General features: G+C 34.9%; 2 protein-coding genes across 2 annotated transcripts; both read right to left on the bottom strand.

Moving 5' to 3' along the window:
* Window positions 1–508: 508 nt before the first annotated feature.
* LOC131175515 (transcription factor MYB52-like) lies at window positions 509–1,998 on the bottom strand. Its single transcript, XM_058140142.1, has 3 exons — window positions 1,552–1,998; window positions 919–1,344; window positions 509–732 (listed from the first exon to the last, which is right to left on the bottom strand). The coding sequence occupies exons 1-3, from the start codon at window positions 1,664–1,666 to the stop codon at window positions 554–556; spliced, it is 720 nt and encodes a 239-aa protein (XP_057996125.1). The 5' UTR covers window positions 1,667–1,998; the 3' UTR covers window positions 509–553.
* A 15,215-nt stretch (window positions 1,999–17,213) lies between these two features.
* LOC131183057 (uncharacterized) lies at window positions 17,214–18,740 on the bottom strand. Its single transcript, XM_058152858.1, has 2 exons — window positions 17,739–18,740; window positions 17,214–17,618 (listed from the first exon to the last, which is right to left on the bottom strand). Exons 1-2 carry the CDS (start codon window positions 18,738–18,740, stop codon window positions 17,214–17,216), a joined length of 1,407 nt encoding a protein of 468 aa, XP_058008841.1.
* Between the last annotated feature and the right edge of the window lie 225 nt (window positions 18,741–18,965).

Here is an 18,965-nt window from a genome sequence, read left to right as displayed (position 1 = left end):
CTCCAAAAGAGAAGATGATGAGAGTTTGAGCACTTATATCATGCAAATTAAGACCTCATCGACAATCCATAACAAACAAATTCAGTATGGGAGCGATCTTTTTCTCTAATACGAACATGAGGACACTCTTTTAATTAATATCATATGAGACACTCTGTTCTACTCAAAACTCTAAATTATTATACTTTGAGATTTTTAAATACTATTTATATTCTTTTATGTTTTTGATATGAGATCTTCTTTAAGAGACTTGTTAATGGTAAACATAAACTTGTACAAAATACACTCGAATTGTAAGAGTTCAGCCTTTTCACTGATCATATAAGGGTTTTACATTAACATCTTAATTGCACATGCATAAAGCTTTTGCTTTCTATATATCTGCATGCAAGTTCTGCATGCTTCTCTACTAATATCATACGTACATGTTATATATATATATATATATATATATATATATAGTTTTCCAAATACACATACATATATGTAATGTCAACGCAGTTGTATATATCTAAAGTCAATTCATCATCTTCATCATCATCAGACACTTGAACTAAGATGAGTTCCCAACTGATAAAAAATCAATGAATTGCAAACCAGCCTTTATCTGCTGTTCCATGGCTTCTTGATTTACCTCCTCATCATCCCTTCTTGCAATGTCTATCACTTCACTTCTACTAGAGTCTGTTTTCACTTGGAGAAAATCATAAAACTCAAAAGCCTGTTTTTTACCTGCAGTATGTTTTATATATACAATAGCAAATTAAATGAAACATGCATAAGACACATAACATATACAATAGAACGTAATATATGGAAATAATAAGCAGAAAAATTCACTATGTTATGGTCCGCTGAACATGTATATATAACAAAATTTGATTTATAATTATATCAGCAAGAAAACTCTATTTATACCTTCAAGGTGACTGGGATTCTCATTGCTTTGGCAAAAGGATCGAAGATAGTTGCGAGGAAAAGTATGCTGATTATAGTATCTACTGCAGTATTTACCGACAAATGAGGCAAGATTGGTAGTTTGGGAATTGAACAACACACGATCATGTTTGGAGGAAGAGCAATGGTTTTGGTCGTTAACTAAAGTTTGAGCAGCTATTTTAGCTTGAAGCCTGGATCTTTCCCTGCATTTTCTTGCCATAATAACATGCCAATGGTTCTTCACAGCATTATCTGTTCGACCAGGGAAAAGCCTTGCAATAACAGCCCATCTATTCCCATGAATCCTATGAGATGCGAGAAGCCTTTCTTCTTCCTCTTCTGTAAAAGGGCTTCTATTGATTCTTGGATCCAGCTGATTAAACCATCTCAACCTACAGCTCTTCCCTGATGTAATTGTGTTTGTTATTAGTCACACTCATACATTAGCTTCCATTTGTTTCTTTTTCTTCAAGCATAGATGAATTAACTATACATATATTTTCCCTAAAACTAACCTTATATATTGATTTATATATTGCAATTGCTCTTGGAAATGAAAATTTTGAATTTTCATAAAGAAAGAAAGAAAAGTTAGGTTAAATTAATATTCACCTGATCTTCCTTGAAGCTTTTCAGCTATGGCGTTCCAGTTATGAGGACCATAGTGTTCGACCAACTTCCTAAGCTTCTCATCTTCAGCCGGCCTCCAATGACCTCTGGTACACATCTGATGATTTTTACAATACAAGGAAGACCAAAGAATATATATCCAAATAAAACAACAATAGAGGAAAAACCCTAGCAAGCCAGTTAGTTCAAGAATCCAAATAAATTAAAGAACAACTGATATGGGTTGGAGTGGGTAGAGAGTAAAAGGGCTTGTGGAGGGCAAAGCAAGAAGAAGATGAGAAAACAGGAAGAGAAAGGAGAATATAAGGAGGGGTTTATTTCCGTTAGAGAGGGAAAGGGCTAGGGAAGGTTTGGAAAGAGAGGTCTGTCTACCAGCGATTGATGCAACGTCTAGGCTAACAAACCCTTAAAGTAATCTCTCTATCTCTCTCTGCGTATCTGAGGAAGAAATAGAGAGGGAAAGGGAGATGAAGAGGTTGCTTGGTGGGGTGAATTCCGTTCTGCTTTCAACGTCTTCCCAAGTTTCTAACCTACAACGTCTACTTATAACCCACCTAGCACATCTCTCTCTCTCTCTCTCTCTATTTATTTATTTTGTTTTTGTCAGCAAATAAATCATAAAATAAATAACTAATAAAAAATATTTATGAATATAAAGAGCATTACAAAATTTAGCTATTTCTATGTATTTTATGACTTTTGTTTCTCAATCTCAAATTCCATTAATGATTCCTAGAATTTGAATTCCAAATCCATGAAATGGTAGTTCATTTTCATGCTTTTAATTCTAAAAATCCAAACTCCAATTTGTGGGATTATAGGATTCAATGAATCACCAATTAAAATCAGGAAATTGATTCATATATTGTCATATACAACCAATTCTCCGTGGCTCGAAATCAGATTGTTCAACGTCCGAATCACGCCGTGCATGCTCGACAACGTCCCTGACCATCTGACTCTTTGCCATCTTAGCCATCGAAATTAGCATGCCCCGAAATCAACAGTCTACAATGGAGGTGAGGTGGTGGAGAACAATGATTTTTTATAATGTGGGTCCCTGGAAGGTATGGTATGTGATCCTCTCTCTTTTATATTTATGCATCTTTGCTGTAAACCTTGGCGACCAAACTCAGCAACCTTTCTTAATTTTAACCTACACACTCTCAATATACACAATATTCCATTGGTGTTAATTATGCAAATTCACAACACACTCAAATTTTTAAACACATTAAAAGGGATAATACATATAGAACAAAATATAATACGATAAAGAATAAAATATTAGTAATGCAACTAAAAATCTCATGGAGAGTTCAATCTTACTAAGGATGAACGCTTACAGCATTTTTAACACATGCAAGTTGAATGAAAAGTGGTGTTTCCAGTGGTGGACGGGTGAGTAATATGTAAAAAGCTGCTCTTGGGAGGGGAACAACAACTGGAAACGACTGCAAATATCTTGTAGGTTGAGGAGCAAAAAGCGGAATCTGTTCAAGGAGGGGCTCGTGTCTATTCAAACATTAAAGTTATTGTATAAACACGAGAATTCTAGATCATCCCACTTTTTTTCATTCTAAACTTTTTTTTTTTTCACATTCCAAATCCTATTAAAACCCTAATTGTAGTTATTGAAAAAAAAAATCTAAATTTAAGTATAAAAGAAATTTTTTGACAATAAAAGACTCAACTCTTATTATATTACAGATGAATTTAACAAAAGAAAAAGTCTTTTCACTTTAGTTCAATGGTACTAAAATTGCCTTGAAAATTGTGAGATCTTGAGTTTGAATATCAGCTGAAACCAATTATACCAAAAAAAAACTGAAATAATAAATTAGTCGAAGTATTTTCTTGTTGTTATTATTGGTAAATTAAAAATGATTGCAATTGAAGAAAAAAAAAACCAGCATAATTGAAGTATTTTCTTTTAATCATTATTAGTTTAAAAGCTATCTCATATGAAATCAAGAAAAAAGTGAAGAATTATACAAGAGCACAAAAGAATGATTATAACCTTTTAATTTGTGGTATATTATTAGGCCATATATAATTTTGCGTCATAATATCAAAAGATAAACAATTGTTCAAGTGTGAAAAGGTTATTGCAAATTCAAATTCAGCATGAACAAATCATATGGCTGAGCCATTAATTAATTAACTTAATTTACCCAAAATAAAACAGCTCTAAAATTCTCCAAACTAATCATTTCACCTTGCTCATAAATTATTTGTTATTTATTTCTCTTTTAACAGATTGAGAGGATCTAATTCCATGTATCTATATATGATCAATTAATATTGGCAAATTGATTTATGAATATTATGAGTTGATAAATCTTTTGAAATATGGTCCTGGTTTTGCACCGTTAAAGTTGCATAAATAAAGGGTGAAAAATGTGAATGGAGATTTTGGGTGACTCACTTGAATGACAAAGTCAATTTTAAAGACAATTTAACGTACGGTATATGAAAATAGAATAATTATACCTGCATAGTGTAATAGGATATTTATAATTTTTTTTTAGTAAGGGATTAAGTGAATAGGGACTTGAATATGTGTTTATCATATGTGTGATATGCCTTCAACTTTGAGACCAAACCAAACTAGGCATTTATAAAGTTTTTCTCCATGTTCACAGGCCAAAATATACAATCTAATTTTGTTTTATATTTTTCTTACCATGTTCATAGGAGTTTGGGATTGGGGTGGAAAATTTCCCATCGAAAAGCAGGCAGGGTGGGTTTCCGGCAGGAGTCCTTTCTTTTTATTTTTTTATTTTATTGACTATTATATCATAAATTTATTTATTAAAAAATAAATTATAAATTGTTGACCCCGTGTAGCTCAAAATGAGCATTAATTTTGATGATAACAAAACTCAAAGAGAATCTATCTAACCTAACCTTAAAGTGATGTGTAGATTCTTTGTCTTATGCATAAAGAACCTTTAAAGTTGTATCTAAGGAGAAAGGATACTCAAAGGTATTTCAAGACAAATCCAAAATGAGAAAAAGGCTATGGAAATCAAGACTCAAAGCAAAGGTATGAAAAGCATAGTGTTAGAGTCTTAGGTCTTTTTGTGAAAAAGAATAGATGAAAATTTAGTCATATGGAGCTCAAAAATGAAAATTTATTTTCTGATTACTTTTTCTCATCATGACCTTGAACACAACTATTTAAACATTTTTTAAAGGTCTAAATCATTTTGCATTGCAAGTTGAGACATGCAACTGTTGACTTAGTTTCCTAACTGGTTTGCTAAAACTTTCGGTTTGCTAATGTTTTTGCTAAAAAAATTAGTTTACTAACCAGTTTGCTGACTGCTCCTAAAATTTTATTAGTTTGCTAACTGACCAGAGCTGCTCAACTTCGCACAAAAGGACAAAATAACGGCTATTTTGTCTTGGGCAGTGTGTATAACGTTCCAAAAGGGTTTCAAACGGTCTAAAATGATTTGGGACTATAAATACACATTCTTCACTTCATTTACACTTAATGAAAGCTTATATTTGAACTCCAACATTGATTTTTCATTTATTGCTTTCATTCAAGAGCTTTAAAGATTTTGAGCTACCATTGGCAAATCAACTCATCTCTTCTTTATAGTTTGATTTGTATTGAATAAGAGTGAGTGTTGAAACATTGAATTGCATTCAAGAGAGGTTGTACAAGCACCTATTGAAGCTTGGGAGAGTTAGTGCTTGTGATTGCACTTGAGAAGGTTTCAAGCTACCTTGGTGTAAAAGCTTGGTGTTGAGAAATTGTAAAGGGCTTTTGGTCTCTTGCCTTCAAAAGAGCAAATAGTGGAGAGAAGACTCAAAGAGGGTTCTTTGAGAGAGTGGATGTAGGCTAGTTAAGCCGAACCACTATAAAAATCCTTGTGTTTGATCTCTCTATCCTTTACCCTTTTACTTATGTGCAATTTTAAATTTTTCTTCATATACATGATATTGAATGTTGGTTAAATAGATTGAGTTGATAAATTTGTGGACATATTAAGTGACTTGAGAAATCAATTGTATATTGTATGGTGCATGCCTTGTTAGATATTGCCATATACATTGATTGAGGGTTAAATTGCATCCTAGGAACACATTGTTGAAGCTCATATTGTTTTCATTACATATAGAGAAACACTTAGTTGAACATAGCCACAATTTTTCATTAGGCTACAAGCAAGGGCCGAAAAATTGTTAAAGTCCAATTCACCCCCCTCTTGGACTATTTTTGGGACAACAAATTGGTATCAGAGCTTGACTCTCTTGCTTAGGGTATTACAACCTTAGAGTGATCCACAATGGCTAGTTCATCTAGTAATTCTGTCGGTATACCCGCACCATTAGTTGAAGGCTACTCAATCACTAGACCACCACTCTTTAATGGCACTAATTATTCATTTTAGAAAGTAAGAATGAGAAATTTCATACAATCTGTAGATATTGATGCATGGAGAATTATTAAAAATGGTCCACATGTTCCTCAAAAGAATGGTCCAGGAACTACAAAGGTTCCAAAACTTGAAGATGAATATGATGACAATGATTGGAAGAAAATTTCTATAAATGCTAAAGCTATTAATATTTTGCATTGCTCACTTGACCTTAATGAATACAATCGTGTTTCAGGATGTCAATCTGCTAAGGAAATTTGGGATAAGCTTGAAGTGACTTATGAAGGAACTGATGTTGTTAAAGAGTCCAAAGCAAACCTTCTTATTCGAGATTATGAGCTGTTTGAAATGAGGCGAGGAGAATCAATTGCGAATATGAGTACAAGGTTTACTGATCTTGTAAATCTTCTCAAAGCGCTCGGTAAAAGATTTGAGGAAGCTGAACTTGTGAAGAAAATTCTTAGATCACTTCCAAAGTCTTGGGAAGCAAAGACAACAGTTATCCAAGATACCAAAGATTTCAAAACATTCACCTATGATGAACTCATTGGTTCTCTCATTGCACATGAGATGGTATACAAGAAAGATGAAGTTGAAAATGAGCAGAAGAAGAAGAAAAGCATTGCTCTCAAGTCAAATAAGGATGAAGATAAGAAGAAAGGAGTTGCATTCAAAGTTGACTCAAGTGACAACTCAAGTGCTTCGAGTGAAGATGATGATGAAATGGCTATGCTTGCAAGAAAATTTAAAAGAACTTTCAAGAAAGGAGGAAGCAAATACAAGAAATTCTTAAAAAAGTATACTCCCAAGGATAAACACTTCAGAGATTTAGAAGAAGAAATTGTATGTTATGAGTGTCACAAACCTGGACATATCAAGCCCAAATGTCCATTGCTCAAAAAGAAGAAAGGAAAAGAAGATAGGAGCAAGAAAGCTATGAAAGTAGTATGGAGCAACAGTGAAAAATCTTCAAATGATGAATCAAGTGACAAAGAGGCTGCTCTTCTTTGTATGATGGCACTTGAAGAGAAAGTCGAAAGCTCACAAAAGGAAGAAGAAAGTGACAATGAGGTAAACTCCTATGAATCTCCTAATGTAGAAGAACTTGAACTTGCATTTGCTAGAGTATATGATGAGTATAGAAATTACAAGAGAAAATGCAGTAAAATGAATTTAGAGATTGAATCATTAAAATCACAAAATATTGCCATGTCCAATGTGTATAAAGAAAATGAATTTTACAAAGGACAAATTGCTTTGTTTAAAGAACTAGACTTAGAGTTGAAATCCTCAAAAGAAACTTGTGAAATGCTCATTGAGAAAAATAAAGTTCTTGAAGCTAAAGTAGAGTCTTTGACAAATGACTTGGCAAAATTTACAAAAGGAAAAGAAACTCTAGATGTACTTCTTGGAAACCAAAGAATTTCAAATGAGAAATATGGAATTAGTTTTGATGGTTTCATGAACTATGACAAGTACAAGAATCATTTCATTAAAGCATCTACATCCTCCTTGCCTAATGTTACATGTTATTATTGCAATAAAAGAGGTCATATGATTAGTTCTTGTGCACTTAGAAAAGGTCATCTTAAGGTAAAGAAGGTATGGGTACCAAAGGGAACCTTACCTAAGGTCACTAACCCCCAAGGACCCAAAGTTGCTTGGGTACCTAAAGTTCAATGATTAAATTTCAAGTTTGTTTCAAAGGGATGAAGGAAAGTGAAAAATGGTACATAGATAGTCGTTGTTCAAAGCACATGACTGGTGAAAAGGGCAAGTTTTCAAAAATCACAATGAAAGATGGAGGATACGTAAAATTTGGAGATAAAGGGAAAGGAAAAATAATTAGAAATGGCACAATAAGAACCAAACCTTGTATTGAAGATGTTTCACTTGTTGAAGGTTTGAAATACAACTTGCTAAGTGTAAGCCAACTCTGTGATAAAGGTTTTGAGGTAAAGTTTACTTCTTCTCTATGTACAATTAATAACTTAGATAATGATACATTGTTCATTGCAAATAGATCCAATAATGTTTACTTGCTTGACATGAATAATTTTGAAACTAATCATGGTACATGTCTAGTATCTCTTGATAACTTTAGTTACTTGTGGCATAGAAGACTAGGTCATGCAAGCATGCATACACTCTCAAAATTGTCTAAGAAAGAACTTGTTAATGGTCTTCCTAAGATTAAGTATGAAAATGAATTTCAATGTAGAGCTTGTGCACTAGGAAAGCATACTAGAGCATCTTTTAAATCTAAAAATATTGTGTCTACCACTAGGCCATTAGAATTGCTTCATCTTGATTTATTTGGACCCGTAACTCCTACTAGTCTTGGTGGAAAGTCATATGCTTTAGTTATTGTTGATGACTATTCAAGATATACATGGACATTTTTCCTTGCTCATAAAGATGAAACTTTTGAAAAATTCACCTCTTTTAGTAAAATGGTTCAAAATGAAAAAGGCTTTTGCATCTCATCTATAAGAAGTGACCATGGAACTGAATTTGAAAATCATTTGTTTGAGAAATATTGTGATAAACATGGAATTAATCATAATTTTTCAGCTCCTAGAACACCACAACAAAATGGGGTAGTGGAAAGGAAAAATAGGACTTTGCAAGAAATGACTAGAACTATGTTGAGTGAAAATAATTTGCCAAAATACTTTTGGGCTGAAGCTGTTAATACATCTTGCTATGTGTTGAATAGAGTTTTGATTAGACCAATTTTGAAAAAGACCCCCTATGAGCTATGGAAAGGAAGGAAACCAAATATCTCATATTTCAAAGCATTTGGTTGTAAGTGCTATATTTTAAATAACAAGAAGGATAACTTAAAGAAATTTGATGCTAAATCCGATGAAGGAATCTTTCTTGGGTATTCAACAAAGAGTAAAGCCTATAGAGTGTTCAATAGAAGAACTTTGGTTATTGAGGAAACTATTCATGTTTTGTTTGATGAGACTAACCCTTCTATTAGAAGGAAAAATGCTTGTGATGATAATAATGAGCAGATTTTTGGAAAAGAAAATTCAATATCAAGTCAAGAAATGGAACAAGTTGATGACAAAGATGAGGAAACTCAAGGAGAAACTACAATAGATGTCCATGATGCCAATGAAGATCAAATTAATGAAGAAATGCCAAATTTGGAAGAATTACAAGTAAATGAGCCCCAACATGAAGATTTACCTAAAGAATGGAGATTCCATAGAAATCATCCTCAAGAAGACATTATTGATGATCCATCTCAGAGGATGATGACTAGAGCTCAATTGAGAAGATATTTTGGTAATGTTGCTTTTGTTTCACAAATTGAACCTAAATGTTTTGAAGATGCTCAAAATGATGAAAGTTGGATTCTTGCTATGCAAGAAGAACTAAATCAATTTGAGAGAAATAAAGTTTGGAATTTAGTGCCTAAACCAAAAGATCATTCAATTATTGGTACTAAATGGGTTTTTAGAAACAAAATGGATGAAAAAGGCAATGTTGTTAGGAACAAAGCTAGACTAGTGGCTCAAGGCTACAACCAAGAGGAAGGGATTGATTTTGATGAAACCTTTGCTCCGGTTGCTAGAATTGAGGCTATTAGGATATTGTGTGCCTTTGCATGTTTCAAGGATTTTATGCTTTATCAAATGGATGTCAAGAGTGCATTTTTAAATGGTTATATTGATGAGGAAGTGTATGTTGCACAACCACCAGGCTTTGAAAATCATGAGCATCCAAATCATGTTTATAAACTCACTAAAGCTTTATATGGTTTAAAGCAAGCTCCTAGAGCATGGTATGAAAGGCTTAGTAAATTCCTTTTACAAAATGATTTTAAAAGAGGTAAAGTGGATACAACACTTTTTGTTAAGAAGCATCATGATGATATACTCATTGTGCAAATTTATGTTGATGATATAATTTTTGGTGCTACTAACGAATCTCTTTGCAAGAAATTTTCTAAGATTATGCAGAATGAATTTGAAATGAGCATGATGGGTGAGCTCACATTCTTTCTTGGACTTCAAATTAAGCAAATGGAAGATGGCATCTTCATAAATCATTCAAAGTACATCAAAGATATGCTAAAGAAATTTAAAATGGAAGATTTGAAGAGCATGGACACTCATATGAGTTCAACAATTAAAATGGACAGTGATGAAAAAGGTAAAGAAGTAGATACCAAGCTTTATAGAGGTATGATTGGCTCTCTTTTGTATCTTACTGCATCTAGGCCAGACATACACTTTAGTGTTTGCTTGTGTGCAAGATTTCAATCATGTCCAAAAGAATCTCATCTAAGTGCAGTTAAAAGGATTTTTAGGTATCTCATTGGCTCACAATCAATTGGTTTATGGTATCCAAAGTGTGAATCATTTAATCTTGTTGGCTATAGTGACTCTGATTTTGCTGGAAGTAGACTGGATAGAAAAAGTACTTCAGGTACTTGTCAATTTCTTGGTCTTGCACTAGTTTCTTGGCACAGTAAGAAACAAACTTCAGTAGCTTTATCCACAGTTGAGGCAGAATATATAGCTGCTGGTAGTTGTGTTGCTCAAATCTTATGGATGAAACAACAATTGGAAGATTTTGGTCTAAAATATAATCTTGTCCCAATTAGGTGTGACAACACTAGTGCCATAAACTTGGTCAAAAATCTAGTCCAACATTCAAGAACTAAACATATTGAGATCAGACATCATTTTATTAGAGATCATGTTCAAAATGAAAATATCAAAATTGAGTTTGTTACCTCTGAAAATCAACTTGCTGACATTTTTACAAAGCCTCTTAATGAAGAAACATTTTGTAGAATTAGAAGAGAAATTGGTATGTGTGAACTGTTTGTTTGAATTTAATTCATAATAATTTCATGTTTTACATTTTGTTTAATATGTGAGTGAACTGCTGTAATATAAGTTTGCTAAGAAATCTTTAAAGAATATTAGCTAACTTGTTTGTGTACTCGTGAAATTAGTTTACTAAGTTATATGCTAATATTGCGCGACGAAAATTAGTTTGCTATATCTTGTACTGTTCAAATTTCAAACCGAAAGGTGATTGTTCTTGAAATTTTTCTGCATGTCCAGCAATGCATTTATCTTTTCACATTTGATATCACATTCTCAGTGCTGTGTCAGTCATGAAAAAATGTTTATATGTGCATATAGGGACAGATAAACTTGTTTGAAATATAGAATAAAATAAAATAAAAAGTAAGAAAACTGGTTCAGTTGAAAGTACAGTGACACTGAAAAGCGCGGGACTCAAGAGGACTTAAACCCTCTGCCACACGAAACCCCCACGCGTTCTCTCTCTCCTCTGTTTCGATTTCCGACACCTCCCAAACCATACCCGATACCTCTATCCGGCGAAACATACCCTAACTCACCAAAAATCTCAAGTTTCCTTTCCTCTTCCTCTCTTCACTCCCCGAACCATCATTACCTGATTTCATTTTTGTTTCAATGGCTCGCACCAAATGAAAATCCCCTGTTGTTGTAGCTGCTTCATCTTCCTCGTCAGCCTCTGACAATGTTCCTGTCGTGGCATTGCGGAAGAAAATGAAAGGAAAGCAAAACGTGCCGAAATCAAAATTAGCTAGTGAGTCTTCTCACTCGTCCAAGGGTGTCGAATCCCCTAAATCGACGCCAGAAAAGAAAAAGACAGTACAAAAGCAAGGGATGGATGCCAAAAGAAAAATGGGTATCAAAAAACTTTCGGGTTCAGTGGATAAAGCACTGTTGGATTGCAAATTCATCAAAGGGGAGAACTTTAATCAGGTAAACTTTCAATTTAAAGAGCTTTTTGAGTTTCAAGGATGGTTGGATGTATGTGAATGTGCGAATGAGTACTACCCTAGGCTTGTTCAAGAGTTTTATAGAACCATGAGAACTGTTGATGAGGATCGATTTGAAGTAATTTTAAATACAAATACATATAGTGTTTCATTGAACTGATAGCCACGGCTTTAAAATTGCCCAATGATGGAAATAAAATTTCCACACATAAGGATGTTGCTAGAGTAGCAGATTCAATCGGTTGAGTTTGAAAATGAGGTGTTCCTCGCTAACACTTGCCAAAAATGAGAAATCCACGATGCCAAAGCCCTCCAAAGATATCAAAATTATTCACGATATGGTGAACTATGTGTTCTGTCAGAAATCGCGATTATGGCTATTTGAGTCACTTGGACATGTGTATTATGTGGCACATTGTGAATAAAGTTAGGTTGAATTTAGCTTACTTAATTTTCAAAAACATGTGCAAAGCCTATGGGATTGGAAAAGCGCCTTATGCACATTTGTTAAGCTCTTTGTGTTTAAAGAGCTAAAGGTGAATGTCACTAAGGAAAGCTCTAGGGTGACTTGATAGTGCTTAGAAATACATTGAGACAACGATGGGAGAAAAACAAGATTTGAAAAGGGTGGTTCCTTCTCTGCTAAGGTTGATTACCTTACGCTAGTGAAGTTTTGAATGAAATTCAAGGGATAAAAGCTACTGTTAATGAACATTTTAGTTCAACAAATCAGTCCCTTGACATTCTCAGAAAGTTTATGGATGTGGTTGACTACAAAGTGAGTCACCTGCTCACTCAAAATGAAGAATTGAAAAAGTTGATTATGGATCTTCAGTGCCAAGGAAATGGTGTTCCAACTAAAGTTGAGGCTGCTACTCAAGTCTCTGCTGATAAGGGAGAAAGCAACAAAGTTGATGAGTCTCCTGCTGCTATGGCACATGAAAGTGGCCAAGTAGCTGAACCTGACCTTGACCCTACAGTGGAACCCCATGTTGAGCATGCTGGTCACCAAGTCATTGAACCTGAGATTGGTACTACAGCTGATGTACCTACTGAGCTTGATGGCAAAAAGGTTGTAGAAGCTGAAAGTGAGTTACCAAAGGAAGGTGAAAAAGTTCTAGAATCTGAAAAAGCTGTTGAACCTCCACCTGCACCACCAGTTGAGCCAGCTGCTGCTCCTACGCAGCACCAGGAACCTTCTTTAAAAGATCACCAAGCTAGTGCTCAAACTCAGCTATCTGCAGTTGCTGCCCCTGCAGCAAAGAAAGGTAAGAAAAGGTACAAGTCAACCGTGTCAAATCCATACCAGACCCTCGCTGCTGCTCTTCAACCACAATTTGAAGAAGATGAGCACGAGAAAGATGATCAAGTGGCTGAACAAGCACCTCAGCCCCCTATTATTAAACTCCCTAGGAAGAAAATGGTGCCTTCAAAATCCACTCGCAGGAGTAACAGACTTAAATAGCATATCATCTGGATTTTTAGTTTACTATCTGCATATTTAGTTTCCTAGTCTGTTTGCTACTATTGGTTTTTAGTTTGCTACTGTCTACCTTACTGCGTTTACCTTGGGCTAACATGATTCTTTTTGGATTATTTTCTCCTGTTTCCTTTTTGATTGATGACAAAAAGGGGGAGAATGGATATGGATATGTGATATGTGAATATGTGTTCATGTGTTCATACTTGTTCATGTGTTCATACTTGTGTTGATGAACATGGAAATATGGAAATGTGTTGATATACTTGTGAAGTGTGATGATATGTGCTGATACTTGTGTTGATTGAAATTTGTTTATACTGGTGTTTATACTTGTGAATTGTGAATATGCTTTATAGCATAAATTCAGGGGGAACTTATAATAGATTTCTTGGAAATTATGTGCATATATTTAGGGGGAGCATTTTCGGTATACTATACTTGGATTTACATACTCACATAAATTCTCACACACTTTTATTTTTTACTGATTGATTCAGTTGAGTTTTGTCATCATCAAAAAGGGGGAGATTGTTGACCCTGTGTAGCTCAAAATGAGCATTGATTTTGATGATAACAAAACTCAAAGAGAATCTATCTAACCTAACCTTAAAGTGATGTGTAGATTCTTTGTCTTATGCATAAAGAACCTTTGAAGTTGTATCTAAGGAGAAAGGATACTCAAAGGTATTTCAAGACAAATCCAAAATGAGAAAAGGCTATGGAAATCAAGACTCAAAGCAAAGGTATGAAAAGCATAGTGTTAGAGTCTTAGGTCTTTTTGTGAAAAAGAATAGATGAGAATTTAGTCATATGGAGCTCAAAAATGAAAATTTATTTTCGATTACTTTTCTCATCATGACCTTGAACACAACTATTTAAACATTTTTAAAGGTCTAAATCATTTTGCATTGCAAGTTGAGACATGCAAGCTGTTGACTTAGTTTCCTAAGCTGGTTTGCTAAAACTTCGGTTTGCTAATGTTTTGCTAAAAAATTAGTTTACTAACCAGTTCTTGTTGCTCCTAAAATTTTATTAGTTTGCTAAGCGACGGAGTTTGCTCAACCGCACAAAAGGACAAAATAACGGCTATTTTGTCTTGGGCAGTGTGTATAACGTTCCAAAAGGGTTTCAAACGGTCTAAAATGATTTGGGACTATAAATACACATTCTTCACTTCATTTACACTTAATGAAAGCTTACATTTGAACTCCAACATTGATTTTTCATTTATTGCTTTCATTCAAGAGCTTTAAAGATTTTGAGCTACCATTGGCAAATCAACTCATCTCTTCTTTATAGTTTGATTTGTATTGAATAAGAGTGAGTGTTGAAACATTGAATTGCATTCAAGAGAGGTTGTACAAACACCTATTGAAGCTTGGGAGAGTTAGTGCTTGTGATTGCACTTGAGAAGGTTTCAAGCTACCTTGGTGTAAAAGCTTGGTGTTGAGAAATTGTAAAGGGCTTTTGGTCTCTTGCCTTCAAAAGAGCAAATAGTGGAGAGAATACTCAAAGAGGGTTCTTTGAGAGAGTGGATGTAGGCTAGTTAAGCCGAACCACTATAAAAATCCTTGTGTTTGATCTCTCTATCCTTTACCCTTTTACTTATGTGCAATTTTAAATTTTCTTCATATACATGATATTGAATGTTGGTTAAATAGATTGAGTTGATAAATTTGTGGACATATTAAGTGACTTGAGAAATCAATTGTATATTGTATGGTGCATGCCTTGTTAGATATTGCCATATACATTGATTGAGGGTTATGTTGTCCCAAAATAGTCCAAGAGGGGGGTGAATTGGACTTTAACAATTTTTCTGCCCTTGCTTATAGCCTAATGAAAAATTGTGGCTTCGTTCAACTATGTGCTTCTCTATATAAAAAGAAAATAATATGTGCTTCAACAATGTGTTCCTAAGTTGCAATTCAATTCTCAATCAATGTTTATGGCAATATCTAACAAAGCATTCATCAACCAATTTTCTCAAGTCACTCAATATGTTCACAAATTTATCAACTCAATCTATTTAACCAACATTCAATATCATGTATATGAGGAAAAAATTTAAAATTGCACAAAAGTAAAAGGTAAAGGATAGAGAGATTCAAACACAAGGATTTTATAGTGGTTCGGCTTAACTAGCCTACATCCACTCTCTCAAAGAACCCTCTTTGAGTCTTCTCTCCACTATTTGCTCTTTTGAAGGCAAGAGACCAAAAGCCCTTTACAATTTCTCAACACCAAGCTTTTACACCAAGGTAGCTTGAAACCTTCTCAAGTGCAATCACAAGCACTAACTCTCCCAAGCTTCAATAGGTGCTTGTACAACCTCTCTTGAATGTAATTCAATGTTTCAACACTCACTCTTACACAATACAAATCAAACTATAAAGAAGAGATGAGTTGATTTGCCAATGGTAGCTCAAAATCTTTAAAACTCTTGAATGAAAGCAATAAATGAAAAATCAATGTTGGAGTTCAAATGTAGGCTTTCATTAAGTGTAAATGAAGTAGAGAATGTGTATTTATAGTCCCAAATTATTTTAGACCGTTTGAAACCCTTTTGGAACGTTATACACACTGCCCAAGACAAAATAGCCGTTATTTTGTCCTTTTGTGCGAAGTTGAGCAGCTCTGATAAATTAGCAAACTAATGAAATTTTAGTAGCAGTCAGTAAACTGATTAGCAAACTAACATTTTTAGCAAACTTATTAGCAAACTGAGAAATTTAGCAAACCAGTTAGCAAACTAAGTCAACAGCTGCAAATCTCAACTTGCAATGTAAAATGATTTAGACCTTAAAAAATGTTTCAATAGTTATGTTCAAGGTCATGATGAGAAAAAGTAATCAGAAAATGAAATTTCGATTTTGAGCTCCATATGACTAAATTCTCATCCATTCTTTTTCACAAAAAGACCTAAGACTCCAACACTATGCCTTTCATACCTTTTCTTTGAGTCTTGGCTTCCATAGTCTTTTTCTCATTTTGGATTTGTCTTGGAATGCCTTTGAGTATCCTTTCTCCTTAGATACAACTTCAAAGGTTCTTTATGCATAAGACAAAGAATCTACACATCACTTTTAAGGTTAGGTTAGATAGATTCTCTTTGAGTTTTGTTATCATCAAAATCAATGCTCATTTTGAGCTACACGGGGTCAACAATCTCCCCCTTTTTGATGATGACAAAACTCAACTGAATCAACAGTCAAAAATAAAAGTGTGTGAGAATTTATGTGAGTATGTAAATCCAAGTATAGTATACTAAAAAGCTCCCCTAAATATATGCACACAATATCCAAGAAATCCATTTTCTCAGACATAAGCTCCCCAAATTATGCTATCAAACATATTCACACTTCACAAGTATCAATCACAAGTATAAGCATATATCCAAAGAACACAAGTATCATCACATATATATATCTCACAAACATCAACACACATTCACATATCATCACACTTCACAAGTATATCAACACATTTCCATAGTCTCATATTCATCAACACATATTCACATATCCATAACCAGTCTCCCCCTTTTTGTCATCAATCAAAAATGAAACAGGAGAAAATACCCAAAAAGAATCATGTTAGCCAAAATGCAGTTAGGTAGACAGTAGCAAACTAAAAACCAAAAGTAGCACACAGACTAGTAAACTAAAAATGCAATGAAACTAAAAATCGGATGAGATGCTATTTAAGTGCATTACTCCTGCGAGTGGATTTTGAAGGCACCATTTTCTTCCTAGGCAGTTTAATAACAGGGCCGGAGGTGCTTGGTCAGCCACTTGATCATTTTTCTCGGCCTCATCATCTTCAGAAGGGGGTTGAAGAGCAGCAGCGAGGGTCTGGTACGGATTTGACACGGTTGACTTGTACCTTTTCTTACCTTTCTTTGCAGGCGGCAGTGCAGAAATGAGTTTGAGCACTAGCTTGGTGTTCTTTGAGAGAAGGTTCACGGTCTTTGTGTAGGAACAACAGCTGGCTCAACTGGTGGTGCAGTTGGAGGTTCAACAGCTTGTTCAGATTCTAGAACCGTTTCACTTTCCTTTGGCAACTCACTTTCAGGTGCTACAACTTTTTTACCATCAAGGTCAGGAGGTACATCAGTTGTAGGACCAATCTCAGGTTCAAGAACCTGGTCACTAGCTTGCTCATCATGGGCATCCACTACAGGTTCAAGTTCTGCTTCAGCAAGTTTACCACTTTCACATGCCATATCAGGAGACTCTTCAACTTTGTTGCTTTCTCCTATCGCCAGAAACCCGAGTGACCTCAACTTTAGTTTGAACTCCAAGTTCCTTGGCTCTTGAAGAGCCGTAATCGACTTCTTTAACTCCTCATTTTGAGTGAGCAGTGACTCACTTTATAGTCAACCACATCCACAAATTTTACGAGAATGTCAAGGGTGACTTGTTGCACTAAAATGTTCATTAACAGTAGCCTTTATCCCTTGAATTTCATTCAAAACTTCACTAACAGAACCAGAATCAACTTTAGCAGAGGAGGAACCACCCTTTTCAAATCTTGTTTTTCTCCCATCAGTTTCGGAATGTATTTCTCTAAGCACTATCAAGTCAGCCCTAGAGATTTCCTTAGTGACATTCACCTTTAGCTCTTTAAACACAGCAGTTAACAAATGTGCATAAGGCAGTTTCCCAATCCCATAGGCTTTGCACATGTTTTTGAAGATTAAGTAAGCTAAATTCAACCTAACTTTATTCACAATGTGCCACATAATACACATGTCCAAGTGACTCAGATAGCCATAACTGCCAGATTTCGGACAGAACACATAATTCACCATACTGTGAATAATTTTGATATGCTGGAGGGCTTTGGTACTGGTGGATTTCTCATTTTTGGCAGTGTTAGCAGGGAACACCTCATTTTCAAATTCAACCAGATTAAACCCTGCCACCCTAGCAACATCCTTATGTGAGGAAATTTTATTTCCATCATTGGGCAATTTCAAAGCCGTGGCTATCAGTTCAACAGAAACACTATATGAATTTGTATTCAAAATCACTTCAAATCGATCCTCATTATCAACAGTTCTCATGGTTCTATAAAATTCTTGTACAAGCCTAGGGTAGTACTCATTTGCACATTCACACACATCCAACCAGCCTTGAAACTCAAAAAGCTCTTTAAAGTGAAAGTTTACCTGATTAAAGTTCTCCCATTTGACGAATTTGCAATCCAACAGTGCTTTATCCACTGAACCCGAAAGTTTTTCTATACCCATTTTTCTTTTGGCATCCATCCCTTGCTTCTGTATTGTTGTTTTCTTTTCTGGCGTTGATTTAGGGGATTCGACACCCTTGGACGAGTGAGAAGACTCACTAGCTGATTTTGATTGCGGCACATTTTGCTTACCTTTCATTTTCTTCCGCAATGCCGCGACAGGAACATTATCGGAGGCGGACGAGGAAGATGAAGCAGCGGCAACAACAGGGGATTTTCGTTTGGTGCGAGCCATTGAGACAAAATGAAATCGGGTAATGGTAGTTCGGTGGGTGAAGAGAGAAAGAGAAAAGGAAAATGAGATTTTTAGTGAGTTAGGGTATGCTTCGCCTGAAAGAGGTATTGGGTATGGTTTTGGGAGGTGACGGCAATCGATACAGAGGAGAGAGAGAACGCGTGAGGTTTCGTGTGGCAGAGGATTTAAGTCCTCTTGAGTCCCGCGCTTTTCAGTGTCACTGTA

This window comes from Hevea brasiliensis, chromosome 1, assembly GCF_030052815.1.
Source record: "Hevea brasiliensis isolate MT/VB/25A 57/8 chromosome 1, ASM3005281v1, whole genome shotgun sequence".
Classification (NCBI taxonomy): domain Eukaryota; kingdom Viridiplantae; phylum Streptophyta; class Magnoliopsida; order Malpighiales; family Euphorbiaceae; genus Hevea; species Hevea brasiliensis.
The sequence above is the reverse complement of the archived record's forward strand: the minus strand, read 5'-3'. Positions and strand labels throughout refer to the sequence as shown.